General features: G+C 53.5%; 1 protein-coding gene across 5 annotated transcripts in view; it reads left to right on the forward strand.

The window, feature by feature from the left end:
- HNF4A (hepatocyte nuclear factor 4 alpha) overlaps positions 1-15,676 on the forward strand; it is a 62,428-nt gene that overhangs the window by 40,920 nt on the left and 5,832 nt on the right. For 4 of the 5 annotated variants that reach the window (XM_047745477.1, XM_047745479.1, XM_047745478.1 and 1 more), the window contains exons 3-8: positions 1,142-1,236; positions 6,288-6,394; positions 7,075-7,230; positions 10,565-10,652; positions 11,548-11,703; positions 14,483-14,749. In XM_047745477.1, coding sequence (XP_047601433.1) covers positions 1,142-1,236; positions 6,288-6,394; positions 7,075-7,230; positions 10,565-10,652; positions 11,548-11,703; positions 14,483-14,749 — 869 coding nt within the window. The remainder of the gene's footprint in view (positions 1-1,141; positions 1,237-6,287; positions 6,395-7,074; positions 7,231-10,564; positions 10,653-11,547; positions 11,704-14,482; positions 14,750-15,676) is intronic. The other variant, XM_047745476.1, reaches the window with a different exon arrangement.

Below are 15,676 nucleotides of genomic sequence, written 5' to 3' on the forward strand. Positions count from 1 at the left end.
CTCAGGGATCCAGATGGGAACATGCATCTAGGAACCTCATTCACTGATCATAAAGCTACCAGCTGCCCTTTACTGAGCACTTACTATATGCCAGACATACTGAGTCTTTGTATGTATTTAACTGGCCCTACAAGCCCATCGTTATTTTCCTGCTTAGCAAATGAGGATCCATGAGGTTTGGGACCAAGCTGCTTCTGAAGCCTCAGCGGGTGGGGCCCATCCCACAACCTGGTGCTTTTCCTGGGACAAATAGGGGATTGGCCCCAGGCCTTTCTACCTACCCCACACCTCCCATTCAGAGTAACAACAATAATAAAATAATAGCACTATTATGGTGCCTGGGTCGCTCAGTCGGTTAAGTGGCTGCCTTCTGCTCGGGTCATGATCCCAGGGTCCTGGGATAGAGCCCTGCCTGCATCGGGCTCCCTGCTCAGCGGGGAGTCTGCTTCTCTCTCTCCCACTTCCCTGCTTGCATTCTTTCTCTGTTAAATAAATAAAATATAAATAAATAAGTAAATAAATAAATAGGGTTTGGCTACGAGGAGTTGCCGTTTGCAGACGCACTGCGGGTCCCATCCACATATCTTCTCATTTCCATCTGTCAACACACCTCTGACATGGTTGCTATGATTCTTCCCATTTTATAGATGAGGAAGCTGTGGCTTGGGGAGGGCCAGGAATCTGTCCAAGGTCATCCAGCTTGAATCAGTGGCAGAGCCCCTGTTGACACTCAGGTCTCCACCCTTGGTCACCGTGGGGCACTGCCTCTGTGTACAGCCCCCTCCAGAGAGTCACTTGGCCAACAAGGTACTGACTCTGAGCCATAAGCAGGAGGCTGCCGTAGCTCTGGACTTTCCTAGAACGTGGTAGAGAGTGCAGTGCCCTGGTCGTTGAAGGGCTAGAGTTTCCAGCTCAGTTCTACCATCAGGCTGAGTGATCCCGGGCTACGTGTCACCTCTCCAAGCCTCAGCAGGACAGGGCGGGCTTCTTCGAGAGTCCCGGGGTCTGACTCATGGTTAGCATGACTCCCATGATGAAGGCAGGGAGGCTGGGAGTCAAGGCCAGGTTGGCCAACGCTCTAGCTCGGCCGGGGACGGGAGGGCTGTCCCTGCCGCATCCAACCCTCCAAGCTTCTCCCCAGGTTCAGTCGGCAGTGTGTGGTGGACAAAGACAAGAGGAACCAGTGTCGTTACTGCAGACTCAAGAAGTGCTTCCGGGCTGGCATGAAGAAGGAAGGTGAGCCTCGGCCCTCCCCCTCCCCCCACCTCCACCCTCATCCCCACCCCCCACAGCCCCACCTGCACCCACTCCGGGATAGGCGGGTACAAGTATGGCCACCCTTTATGACTGGGTGACAGGCCCCTGGGGTAAGTGGCGAATGGCTGAGAGGAGGGAGGGCCTGGCAATCTGGCCACAGGGTGGGACTGGGCTTGGTCTTGAGAAAGAGATAAGCTCTCACTCCTGGCTACTCTGGTTCCCAGCCCTCGCCACCCCTATCTGCCCCACAGCCACGGCCATGGGCAGCCCAGTCAGGTGTTTTCTCTTCATATACTATTGCAAACAGGAAGAGAGCAGAGAATGTCTGTGTGCCCGCCACCTAGACTCAGCAAATGTGGACAGTAGTGGGGGAGGGGGTCTCTCTTCCTGAGCTTCCTGCCCCAGGGGCAGTGCCCCTGTTCCTTAGTCTTCACTCTCAGTGTCTGGTGACCCCAGGTTTTCACATTCTGCAGAGCAAGAACGAGGCGTCAGGCTTGCCCTGGGTGCAGGCAAGGAGCACGTTTATAAAGTTTATAAAAAGTTCAGGGCTCCTGGGTGGCTCCGTGGGTTAAAGCCTCTACCTTCGGCTGGGATCATGGTCTTAGGGTCCTGGGATCAGGCCCCACATCAGGCTCTCTGCTCAGTGGGGAGCCTGCTTCCTCCTCTCTCTCTGCCTGCCTCTCTGCCTATTTGTGATCTCTCTCTGTCAAAATAAATAAATAAAATTTAAAAAAAAAAAGTTCTCTCCAGGCCTCCTGTAACCAGGAGATGCCAGGCACCAGGCTGGGCTTTTCTACGAGTGACGTGGCACCCTATGTGGCTGGCACCATTGTCACTCCCCCTTTTCCTGGATGTGGGGACTGAGGACCAGAACAGGTCCAAAACTTGCCTGAGGCCCCACAGCTTTGCACCCATTGCTTCAGACTAGAGTTGGGTTCTGCCTGGTGATACCTGATGCCACCTCCTTTATGACCTCCAGATCTCAGGGACAGCCCGAGCTCAGGAAGCAGAAATCCTTTAACTACTTCATTTCCTGCTCCTCTCTGCTCACCTTCCCCAGCTCAGGCACCAGACCCTCACTCCTCACCCGCAGCTGTGGCACACCAGCCGGGCCCATGGCCTAGCCCTGTACACACACCCAGCCCAGGGCAGGAGCCTGGGACCAGCCTGCCCGAGCTGCCTGTGAAGGAGGGTCTCTGGTCTCTCTGGTCTTGCTTTGAGCTCCTGAGTCCTATTGGGAACTTGGACCTGCTGACCCCTGTGAGGCACTGGGTTGGCTCCAAGGCCCCTTCCTGCTGCGACTCCACAATGGTAGCACCCAGCTCTTAGGGTGAGGGGGGTTCCGGTGGGGGAGGGGCCTTTTCAAAGGGCAACCCCCTTCACCCCCCAACTTCCTAGTCTTCAGTGGGGTTGAGTCCCTCTCCTCCAAGTCCCTCTCCTCCTCCTCCTCCTCATCTCCACTTTGTGGAATGAGGAATGTGAGAAACAGGACTAGAACCTGCACACGGGCAGCAGGAGACAAGGAAAAAACTGAGCGTACGGTCTAGGGGCCTCATGCTCTGTGGTTCTCACAGCTGGGGGCTTTGTTCCCCCACAGCCTGAGGTGTCAGGTTCGAGAGCATGAAGCTCTCATGGTAAAATTTCAGGCCTTGTGACAGGCAGGCAGGAAAAGGATTGGTAGCCTTCCTAGGCTGCACAGGGCCTAGTGTCTGCCTGTGGTCTCTTATATGTCTTGCTAAACATCCAGAATCACTCATGTGTCACTTGAGAAATATTTCTTCTGACTCTGGTTTTCCCATCTGTAAAATGAGTGGCGATAACGATGCCTTCCAGCTCTGGGAGTCCAGCCACCCACTCACTGATCTGCCTGTCCCCCTGGTGGGGCATGTGTGTTTGTTCCCTGGTCCCCTGTATTAGCTGTCAAGGAGGGAGCAGTCCCGTGTCCTGGCTCCTGGAGGGAGAGGGACAGCCCCAGGCCATTCTGCCTTAGCTAGCCTTGAAAATAGCCCCGGCTTCTCAGCTCAGGGAAGGAGGCTTTCGGCCAGGAGGATGGGAGCCTTGGCTGATGGCAAGTGAGCGAGCTAGTCAGTGTTGGTGCTCTTTGTGTGTCTCGGTTAACTGGAAGATGGTGACACTGACAGTCGTGTGGTTGCTTCAAGAATAGGTCTGAGGGGCATGGTGTTTGGTCCTCGTGGCGGTCAAGCTCCAGGAGGAAAAAGTATTACCCATTCTACCGAAGTCTTGTCATCCCGACACCCCTCATCCAGCTGGTGGGATGTCCCCAAAGCCCAGAGAGATTCTTGGCCAAAGCCTCCGTGATCAGGAGGGTTGGGACAAGTTTTCATTTCTCTTCTCTGATAGCTTTAATATTCAGGAATTGAAACCCAGGAGTGGTCCCTGACCACAGGAAGGCCTGCACCACCAAAAGAATTGATGGACTGGCCAGGTGGAGGCGCGGTTACCAAACCGACCCCCTCCCTGCTTTACAGATGGGGAAATTCAAGCCAGGCAGGCGACGTGATCGGGTGGAGGCAGGTTCCCCTGAGCTGGGCACACACCAGGCTCCCTGAACTGAGACTGGGAGGGCTTGGCCTGGGGGCATTATCTCTGATCTAGAAACTTCCCTAGACAACAGGGAAGGGCTCCTAATCCCACAGGCCTGTGAGCCTTGGCCAGAGCATGTTCCATGGTGGCCAAAAGTGGGTTACCTGAAGGGGCAAAGACTCTGGGGAGAAAACTGGGGGTCAGTGGGCCCAACAGCAGGTCTTGAATTCTGCCCTATAACCTGAGACAACGGCTACTGGGGCTCAGCTGGCAGACCCAGGATGAGTGCCCAGCCCCTAGACAGAAGCCCACCCAGGAAGCCAGGCCGGGGGTGCAGGAGGTACAGGCTGGTGGTGGGCCATGGGGCGTTTTGATGGGCCCTTCCCCAGAACCCTGGCCCAGCCCCCCATAGGCCCCGTCCAGGGGTTCTCTGGGAAGACAGGCTCATCCTCCTCTCTTCCTCTGGCCAGGTCGGTTAATATTCAATAGGAGTTACATTAGGTCCCCGACCCTGCTAATACTGAGCAAACATTTGGAAAACATCATTCCGTGACTGAGCTCGCGCTGGGTACTGATAACACGGGCTAACCTTGGGGAGCCCAATCCGCAGCTGCTGACAGCAGCCCTTTTATTGGGCCCGCCTCCCATCGGCGCCCTGGTGGGTGCGGGCGGGCGCTGGCGGCTGAGGCTGGGAGGGGTGTCCTTGGGCAGGGCCGCCACGTGTGCAGGGGAGTGGCCCCGGGGGCTGGCTCTGGCGGGGGTGGTGGGTGTCAGGAGAGATTTCTGACCTGGGGACCGGTCTCCTATCCCACTCATGCCGGGGCTTGGTCTATGCTGTCTGGCTTTCATTCTCTGATTTCAGCCATATGTGAAATCAAGAGAAAGTTGAATGGCGGCCATGGACGTTCCATTGAGAAATCAGAGCTTCCCTCACTCGCTCAATCAACATTTCTTGGGCACCTACTGTGCGCCAAGCCCCATGCTAGTCACTGGGGCTACAGCCGTGAACAGCAACGGAGTTCTAGCTTTCTGGAGCTTTCCTTCCCATCGAGAGACAGAGAGTAAGGGAATGAACAAGAGATTGTATAGGAAGGGCCCCCAAAGAGAAGGGAAGCAGGAGAAATGAAGGGCAGAGCCTGAGTGAGGGAGCTCCATGCCAGCAGGGTGGTCAAAGTGGGTGTCTCTGAGAAGGTGACATGTGCACGGAGCCAGGCGCCAAGCAAAGCAGCAGCGAAGCTGTGGGGAGGCAGAATCCCAGGCCGTGGGGCAGTGGCGGCTTGGCAGGCAGTGTGGGGTTAGAGACGAAGGGCCGTCATGAGGGGTTCAGTCCGCGTGAGATGGGGAGTCACCGGTTTTGAGCGGTGTGGGGATGGGACTGAGTTGGGTCATAGCAGATCCCGTTGACTCGGACAGGTGCCCAGACGGTCAGGGTAAGGCCAGAAGCAAAGAGACCTGAGCCTGAGCTGCTCCTAGGAAGAGGCAGCAGGGCCCAGCCCAGACCTGGGGGTTCTGGATGGCATGTGGGCCCGTGAGAGAAGGAGCGATGGGCAAGCTTATAGATGGGGAAACTGAGGTGCCTGAGGGAGGATGTGATCTGTACCAGCACACAGAGAGTGAGTGGCAAGTTCCAGACTTGGAAGGCACCCCGGTCTCCAGCTGTCTTGCCCTCCCTCCTGCCAGCCTCAGCAAAGCCTCATTCCAAGGTGGGGGCCCTTGGACTCCAAGGGATGAGGCCAGAGCCACAGAAGGTCTGTCTCATGTCTTAGGCCAGGACTGACATGGATAGGGAGATGCAGGGAGGTGTGGGGGCCCAGTAGATGGAGGCCAGGGGCTCTGAGTTCCTGGAGGAGAGTCCGTGGTGGGGCAGGAGGGAGCCAGGGGTTTTCTGTACTGTCTCTGAGTGGGTTAGCCTCCTGCTGATGGAGAAGACTGTCAGGGCAGCTGGGGGCCTCCAAGTCCCTTTTCCAGGCCTTCTGTCTGGGTGTTCGGGAATCCCTGAGCCATCTCCATGTCACCCAAAGCCATTCATTTTCCTTGTTTTACACACTTTGATCTGGAATAAAAGGGACCCTTTTCCAAATCAGGAATTAAAAATCTGTCATCTAGATAGATCCATCATCAATACACAAGACCCATCTCAAACCCTCTGTCAAGGCATCACTGTGTTGCATCCCCCCAGAGACAAGGGGATCACTCCCACAGCACCGCATTGTGTTGGGGGCAGTTCTGGTGCTTAGAAGGTTCTTCCACAGGCTGGGCTGGAATCATCGGCCCTCATTCCCGCATGCTACTCCAGGCTCTGCCCCCCGGATCCTCCCTCCTTCCACCTCCAACCATGTTTCCTTTACTCCAAGTCAGCCCTACAGTATCTCCTTTGGGGTCAGACTCTCTCCCCACATACCCCATCTGCTCCTCAGCAGTCAGGACCACTCTCCCCTTCACCCCATCCCTGTCCCCCGACCTCACCTCTCTGTGCCTCCTCACAGCTGTGCAAAATGAGCGGGACCGGATCAGCACTCGGCGGTCAAGTTATGAAGACAGCAGCCTGCCCTCCATCAACGCTTTGCTGCAGGCCGAGGTCCTGTCCCAGCAGGTATCAGGATGACCCTCTTAACCCACCTGGTGATCCCCCATACCAAAGAGGAGTCTCGCCTCCACCCATGTCCTCCCCAGCCAGGCCCTGGAGCAAGGGCCCTGGAATATCACAGAAGGGAAACTGAGCCAGTTCTGTAGCAAAGACACCACTGGGACCCAGGTCTGGCCCTCTGTGGCACTTTCTAGTTCATCCTTTTGCATGCATTCCGTGGACCAGACAGAGTCGATTTTCAGTGAGGGCCTGAGATCAGTTTAGCCCTAAGAGAACAGATTATTGGACAATTAGACAGATTAGCAAACGGGCTCAGCCCATTCCCTGCTGTGTGACCTTGGGCAAGTCACAACACCTCTCTGAGTTGTTCTTTCACCTGTCAGATGAGAATGATGATTTTTGCCCTGAGCTGAAGGGTTCTTTGGAGTTCCGAGGAGCTGGCAGAGGAGGAAGTGGGGGGCCGCCAGTGGCGGCTCAGGGGGAGCCTCCTTCCTCATATCAGCCTTCTTCAGCATCCTTCCTTCTCTCCCGTTGCCCCCGAGCTCCCTCCTGAGCTGAAAGGCATCCACAGTCCATCTCCCCTTTTCCAGACACGGAAACTGTCTGGGCGGGGGGGCTCTCTGTGCAGGGAGCAGAGACTGTAGGGAGGGCCTGACCATCCCCAGCATGTCCTTCACTCCTCCCAGATCACCTCCCCCGTCTCCGGGATCAATGGAGACATTCGAGCGAAAAAGATTGCCAGCATCGCTGATGTGTGCGAGTCCATGAAGGAGCAGCTGTTGGTGCTCGTTGAGTGGGCCAAGTACATCCCTGCCTTCTGCGAGCTCCCTCTGGACGACCAGGTGAGCACCAACACTCTGGGGGCAATGGCGACACTGGGCAGGTGGGTCCTGCTGGCCCCCCTGGGATATAGTCTTGGATTGGTTTGATTGTCTTTAATGGAACACATGGTGCTCATGTGTGCCCAGAGCTGTTTAAATAAGTGTACATACCTTAACTCATTTGATCCATCCAGCAGCCCTATGAGTTAGGTACTGTTAGCATTCCCATCTTATAGGTGATGCAGTTGGGGCACAGAGAGGTTAAGTGACTTGCTCAAGGCTACACAGCTAGTATCCAGCACAGCCGGGAGTAGAACACTGTGCATGCAGGTGTACTTTGGTAGGCAAGCTCCAAAGTCCAGGCTCCTGGCCACTGCACTCCTGCACCAGACAGCTCTCCTAGGAGCATGCGGACAGGGCCCCAGAGCCAGGGATCCTGAGAGATGAGCTTGAGCCCCGGCTCAGAGACTGGTGCTCTGTGTGATCTGGGACAAATGACTCCCTCTCTCCGAGTCTCAGTTTTCTTATCTGTAAAGTGGGAATTACAATATCGGCTTCAGAAAAAAAATAAGGACATTACCATTTGAAGGGCCTAACTCATGTAATGGAACACCAACGTCGTGGCCCAGGCCACAGCCGGCCTCCCTGAGTATCACTTTCATTCCTGTATCCCACCAAGATGGTTTAATTGAGCTTTCTGTTCCCGAAGTATCTTCTTTGGAATACCGGCACCGTCGTGGAGGTGGGGGCAGGGAAGAGGCTGGAGCAGTGGGGTGCACGTCTGAGGACAGATGAGTTTCTGAGATACTGCAAGCAATCGCTCCTGGCCAGGCACCTCATAGGGGTCTCCTGTCTGGAGGGACTGTCAGACTGGGTCAGCTTCTCAGCTTGGAGGGAAGCTTGGATGGTGCCCCAGACATCAGCTCCTGGTGCAGTGTTTCTCGGTTCTGCACATCTGCACCACATACTGACAATGCATGTAGTCTATGAAGGTTTCCGAGAAGTCCTTCAGGCAAGGAAGCTGCTGATCTTGGTGGGACCCAGGGCTCTCAGACTCCCTGAAGCCCCAGACTCTTGGAACACCTGTTAGTATCCTAAGGTGGGGCGCACTGTGGAAACACTGGTTCGGCTGGTTCTCACCCTCCTACTCGGGCCTGGGTCGGATGCTCTGTCTCGTGGTTCCCTCCCTGCTTTGGGAGGGATGACAGGCCGGGGATCTTGGCCAAGCTGCCCCTGCCTTTTCCCCTGTTCCTTGTGTGCTGGCCCTGGTCCCCTCTGCTCGCGAGTCTATATTAATGTTTAATCCCTTCTGTTCCTTCCCAGGGGCTCAGCAGGGCAATAAGATACCCCCAAGCTGAGCAATTGTTAACCTCGATTTCCCACCCAAACCGCCCTGGCTGGGGCTCAGAGCATTCTTAGAGAGCAGTGATGGGTGGCCAGCAACACAGGACAATCATTAACACCCCCCACGCCACCTGCCCACCCCAGGAATAGCCGCCATGTCAGGAGGGTTCCCAGCTCCCCATTCATGGTGTATAAGGAGCCCATCTTGCCCAAGAGAGTTGGGACACACCTGGGAGAATTGGGGGACACTGTCCTCCAAAGGATACCCCAGATCTATCAGTACTTCCCCAGGAACCACTTTCCAAGTTTATTCACTTCTTGATTTGTTTTGGCCATCAACCCATTGACACCTAGGAGGCTGGGTAGCATCGAATAAAGGGGCCAAGGTCTAGCGAGGGAAAGGGATCTGCACCAGGTTGCAGGGCAAGGCAGCCAGGGGCTGGGAGTTCCTTCCGGGGCTTCTGCCCCTGGGTTTGAGAGCCACCGGGTGGGGTCAGTGACAAAAGCCCTGCACAGTCACTGGTGATTGGCTTCCCTTGTCCTGGTCATGGGAAGTGGCCCCTCATCTGCAAGGCAAATGCCATTCTCCTCCTTCTTGTCATCCTCCCAGGATGGGACCCTGGGAGGACAGATGAAGAAAGGCAGGTCGCTGCAAGATCTGGAGAGGGAGTTCACACGTTTGCCCATTCATTCATTCATTCATTCACCCAATCCTTCCTTTCTTCATTCAAATAAATACTTATTGAATGTTTACTATGTTATGTGCCAGCGGCCTTCCATGCCCTAGACAATGCCATCTCCTTAGAGTGACTTCTCTGACCTCTGCATCTAATGTAGCCCCTCTTGTCCCATCACTCTTTATCACATGACTCTCACTCCCCTCCCTCCCTCCCTCTCATCCTTCCTTCCTAGGAAGTGCCTGTCACTTACTAGGCACTTAACTTTTGATGACTGAATGAATGAACAGAAGCATTTTTACTTCCTAGCCTAGCCTGCTAAAAAAGCTTCAGAATTCCCCAACCCAACCTTGCAGACAAGATCCTCGAGGCCTCCAGCTGGCTACTACTTTTACCAGCTGCTGTGCTCACCATCCTTTAGGCCCTATGCCATTCCCAAAGCCGATGGCCCGGAAAGGACAGACAATGTCCTCCTGGCTGGGTCCCTGCCCTGGACTTCAGGCTGCCAAAGCTGCTTTGTCTTCTCTGCAGGGAAGGAACATGTCAAGCTCATCCCGTGCCAAGGACCAGCGCTCACACCTTGGCCTTGGGAACCAACATCCACGTCCAACCTCTTGGAACTCACTCTCAGAACCCTAGAGTCTTACAATGTCAAGTGAGCAGGTGTCCTGGAAATCTTGCAGAGCAGTGATTTCCCGAGACACAACTGCACATCAGAATCAGCCGGGGAGTTTGTTAAATGCAGATCCTTGGGCCCACCCCTATGCATACAACCTCAGAATCTCTGGGAGTAGGGTCCAAGAATCTGCATTTTATGAAGTACTCTTCATAATCTTCTACCGTTGGCCCATGGGTAGTAATTCAGAATCCACAGTTTTAGAACTTTCTGGCTCCTAGACCCTCTTGAAAGTCTGACGAAAGGCATTGAACCTCTGCTGAAGACACACACACACACACACACACACACACACACACACACACACACGTTAAGTTTCATCAGGCACAGAAATGAGGCCCAGAGGGAAGAGGCAGCTTACCTCACCCAAGGACACAGCAGTTCAAAGATAAAGCCATCATTTGGCCTCCCAGCTCTGAGTGCATATTCTGTCCCCTTCCAGGTTCCTCCTGAATCTTTTCCAGGTTTTATCAGTTATGGGAGGAAGGCAGAAGTTTTCTGGTGCCCATTTTATAGTTTAACTCAATAGCAGGTAAAGGCAAGGGAAGCATTAAGCTGACTTGCTCAGGGTCACTGAGTTGGCTAGGAGCACCTTCCCGGGGGTACAGACACCTTCCCAGGGGTGCAGCTCCCAGACATTATCCTTTCTCTTTTCCAGGTGGCCCTGCTCAGAGCCCATGCTGGTGAGCACCTGCTGCTTGGAGCTACCAAGCGATCCATGGTGTTCAAGGACGTTCTGCTTCTAGGTAAGGAGGCTGCCTGCCCCAGCGGGGGCTCCGCGGAGGGCATGCCCGGGGTGGAATGCATCCAGGCACAGGAGAGTTCCAAAGTGGCATGCAGGGGCGAGGGAGAAAGATCAAGAATGTCTGTTTCCCAGTGTTCCCAACTGGATCCTCCACTCAGGAAGGAAATGTGGAATCAAGGAATCAAGGAATGGAAGTTCTCCAACATTAAAGTTAGAGCATGGTCGGGGTTATGTATGGAATTGACCATGCGCTCTGATGTGCTTTCTGGAGCGGGAGCAGGAGGCCGCCAGGAATGGCACAACCACCTGGCCTGTGTCACTTGTGCTTCCACGCCATGTTTATGTATTATTCTAAATGCTTATACACATGACACTATGGGCCAGATACTAGTCTGAGTACTTTGCAAACATTACTCCTTTAATACAACAACCCTATGAGGTAAGCTCTGTTATTTATCCCCATTTTACAGATGGAAAAAACTGAGGCACAGAAAGTAATTTATCCAAATATATATGGTTAGTTAGCAGTAGAACTGGATTTCAACCCCAGGCAGTCTAATTCTAGAATCTGGGCCCTTCACCTGGATGCACTGGTGCCTCCCAAGGGGACCCTGAATGTCGCTGCTCTAATGGGTCATATCGGAGAATGTGATGGGTGGTGTGAAAGGGTCCTAGAAAGCCAGGCTCCAGACCCACTCCAGTGACTTCAAGCAACTCTTTCCTTTCCTCTGGGCCTCCATTTCCTCATCTGTAAAATGGGCATAACAATCCCCATGGGGCCCTGTCCCGTGGGCACCAGTTGGATTGCAACTGCGGAAGCCAAGGCCTGTCCAAAGCTGGGGAGAAGGGTACCCCCAAGGTGGTATTCGCATCCCCTCTCCTTCCCACCCACCCAGGCAATGACTACATCGTCCCTCGGCACTGCCCGGAGCTGGCAGAGATGAGTCGGGTGTCCATGCGCATCCTCGATGAGCTGGTACTGCCCTTCCAGGAGCTACAGATCGACGACAATGAGTACGCCTGCCTCAAAGCCATCATCTTCTTTGACCCAGGTACAGTCCACGCCCCCCACCCACCCCCGAAGCTCCAGCAGACTTCTTTTACTGGGTTATGGACCCTGCATTCACACCCTCACTCTTCCGTACAGCAATGGGCTAAGGCTGTTGCATGAGCTCTTTAACAGATGAGGAAGAGACCCGCGTTCAGAGGGTTGACGTGACTTGACGAGGCACATGGACCGAGAGGCTTCGTTCTGTTCTTTTCCCCCTTTCGCTTCTGTCCTCTCCTCTCTCCTTCCTTTTCTGACCTCCTATCTTCCTTCTTTCCTTTCCTTTCACCTTTTCTTCTTTCCCTCAAAAATGTTGATCAAAACAATATCTGCACCTACTTAAAATGTACCCCCACTTTCCCTGCGAAAGCCCATTTCCCCAGGGGAGCCATTTCTGAGTCTTTTAACTGTTTCTTCTGGCTAAAAAAAAAAAAAACTAAGCCGTCTCTTTCTTGATTTAGCTATTTTCAGTCGTATTTTCCCTCCTGCCTTGGTTGAGGCTTTTGCTTTCCTCTGTCACCGCTCCCATCTTCTTCCCGCATTTTCACTGTGATTTTAGTGTCTCTACTAATTGTCTTTATATGCCCTTGCCTTTCCTCTTCCCCATTCCCTCTACTGACTTTCCACATGCATTTTTTTAAATTTTTTTAAATTTTTTTTTCCACATGCATTTTTATAGAATACTTTGTAGCTATGTCTTTATGCAAAGCCTGATTTCATTTCACAATATCAAGATTCCCGGACTCCAAAGACCTTGTTTGCTACCCTCCCTCCTTACACGTTACAGGGGACCTGTTGCATGCCAGGCACTGCTCTTAGTGCTAGACTTCATGGAGATCACCTCCAATAATAATAGTAACGAAGAGGGAGATGACCATAGTTTGTGGAACCCTCACTAGGACACCATTCTAAATACTTAACGTGGATTATGTCACTTATGACTTATAATGCGGTACTGATGAGGTAGGAATGGTTACTATCCCCATTTTGCAGATAAAAAAACTGAGACACAGGGAGACTGATTAATTTGCCCAAGGTCACATCACCAGGAAGTGGCAGAATCTGGATTTGAACTTCAGACTCTATAGCTCTCAAGCCTGTATTCTTACCTACCACACATCATTTCCATTTCTTTTTTTTTTAAGATTTTATTTATTTATTTGACAGACAGAAATCACAAGTAGGCAGGGAGAGAGGAGGAAGCAGGCTCCCCGCTGAGCAGAGAGCCCGATGCGGGGCTCAATCCCAGGACCCCGGGATCGCGACCTGAGCCGAAGGCAGAGGCTTTAACCCACTGAGCAACCCAGGCGCCCCACATCATTTCCATTTCTTAAAGAGTAAGGGTTCTGGTTCTACTTGCCCTGAGAGCCTGGCCCAGGCTGTACCCACCACAGTGCTCAGCATGGAGCTGGGCAGATGGTAGTTGCTCAAGAAAATGGGGAGAATTACTGATGCCGAGTCAGGGTCAGCAACCTGGCTCAGAGGGGCAGGTGAGCCAGTATAGGGCCTGGTGTGGAGGGAATGCTCCATAAATGTTTGTTGACTGAATGAAGGCAGGCACAAATGTGGCTCGGTGGAGTGAGCCCTGGACTGGAAGTATGGGTGAAATTCTCTTTCTGCCAATCACTTTGTCTATAAAAGAGGAAATAAATGGATGATTGCCATAAAGGTTGAGTTTAACTGTTGGACAATCACTTGAACCCTTTTCTAGGTTTAGGCTCTAGAATTTATCTCTTGATTTTTTTTCATTCACGCATCCCTCCATCCATCGAACCATCCTCTTATCTAGTTATCTATTCCATAAATATTGAACTTGCATGGTGCTAGGTGTTGGATTGAAAATGACAAACAGGGGCGCCTGGGTGGCTCAGTTGGTTAAGCGACTGCCTTCGGCTCAGGTCATGATCCTGGAGTCCCGGGATCGAGTCCCGCATCAGGCTCCCAGCTCCACCGGGAGTCTGCTTCTCCCTCTGACCTTCTCCTCGCTCATGCTCTCTCTCACTGTCTCTCTCTCTCTCTCTCTCAAATAAATAAATAAAATGTTTAAAAAAAAAAAAAAAAAAAAAAGAAAATGACAAACAGGACATGCCTGCCCGTCCAGAGCTCATAATCTACTGGAAGAGACAGTTGCATCCTGTGCAGCCAGTAGTGAGAGAAGAACCGCAGAAATGCGGGACACAATGGACACTCATAAAGCAGGCTTGGGAGGGTGGAACAAAGAAGGCTTCCTGGAGGAGGTGAGGCCTAACCTGAGACCCCAGGATGACACAGGCAAGGGGGGAAGGAAGTGGGGAGACTCTTCTAAGGGAAGCAGTATGTACTGAGGTCTTGTCAATGGGACCTCAGCTGTGACCCAGAGCCCCAAGTCCCCATCATGGATCTGCCAAAAGCTGGATGTGTGACCTGGACCAAGTCCTTTTCCTGCTCCCTGCCTCGTTTTCCCCACGTGTAGTGAGGAGGTTGTTAGGTGCCCTCTTCGGTATGCTTCTAGAGTCCAACCCACCTGTCCTCTGCCACCCCCCATCTCCCAGTTCTGTACCTCAGGAAATGTGACATAAATGCTTTTCTGCCCGCGTCCAGGAAGCTATAAGTGTGCTAGTGAACCCTGGTTCTTGAGGACCCTGAATCCTGGTCCCAGCACTGCTAAGGACCCTGCAAGTGACCTTGGGCCACTGGGCCCCCCCCCCCGCCCCCGCATCAGGGCCTCAGGAGTCAGGGGAGATCTGGGTCCTGGCTCTCCAGATGCTCCAGCTGGGCCCTCGACCCCTGCCCTCCCGTTGCAGATGCCAAGGGGCTGAGCGACCCGGGCAAGATCAAGCGGCTGCGCTCGCAGGTACAGGTGAGCCTGGAGGACTACATCAACGACCGTCAGTATGACTCCCGAGGTCGCTTCGGCGAGCTGCTGCTCCTCCTGCCCACCCTGCAGAGCATCACCTGGCAGATGATCGAGCAGATCCAGTTCATCAAGCTCTTCGGCATGGCCAAGATCGACAACCTGCTGCAGGAGATGCTGCTGGGAGGTCCGTGCCAGGCCCAGGAGGGGCGGAGAGGTGGGCGGGGCTCCCTGGCCAGAGATCGGGCCTCACACCTAGCTCACCTCCCAGCTCCGCCACCTCCTCCTTCCCTGTTCTCCGAAAGCGGGGACTTTTTTGGCTAAGACCCAATGGATGAAAGAAAATCCAACATTTAAAAGCCAAGAGAAAAGCGTTCCAGGCAGGAGTAACTCCTGCAGAAGCCCTGAGGTGGGGGATGTCCGTGTGGTCCAGAAAGAATAAGGTCGTGAGATGGGGGAGGGAGGGGTTGCCTGAAATGAAGACGGTGAGGGGCAGACACCAAATGGTGAGCATACGGTCTTGTAGGTCATGGTCAGAAATCTGGATTTCATTTTCATTGCAGCTTGGGTAAGAAGAGTGCAAATCAGACTACTGTTTTTAACAAACGACTCTGAATGTTAGGTAGAAAGGGAATGATGTCAGGGGAGCACAGGAGAGGCAGGAGACCCCTGAGAATGTTACTGTCACCAGGTGGGGATAGGACAGTGGAGGCTGGGGCGAAGGTGTGACTGGATAAACTGGACCATCAGTGCGGAGGTAGGATTTGTTGATTGATCAGAAGTGTGGGCGGGGCGGGGGTGAGGGGATGGGAAGAGTCAAGGATGAAACCCACATTTTTGCTTTGAGTGACAGGGATGCTCCTGGAGTAACTTATTGAAATGAGGAAGATGGAGGGAAAACAGGTTGAGGCTGAGATGATGGTGGCCGTGGAGACGAACCAAGAGACCAAGTTATACTTCGGCGAAGCTCGAGATGACCATAGACATGCGCGGGGCGAAGTGTGTTATCAGGAGGCAGTTTCATGTTTGAGTCTGTTGCTCGAGCATGAGTTCAAAGCTCAGGGTGGAAGCAGCTCCGTGGTGCTCCAGCAGCTAGGGGCTGTGGTGATAGAGACTAAGAAGTGGGGATCAGTGACGGGACAGC

Source organism: Lutra lutra, chromosome 9, assembly GCF_902655055.1.
Source record: "Lutra lutra chromosome 9, mLutLut1.2, whole genome shotgun sequence".
Classification (NCBI taxonomy): domain Eukaryota; kingdom Metazoa; phylum Chordata; class Mammalia; order Carnivora; family Mustelidae; genus Lutra; species Lutra lutra.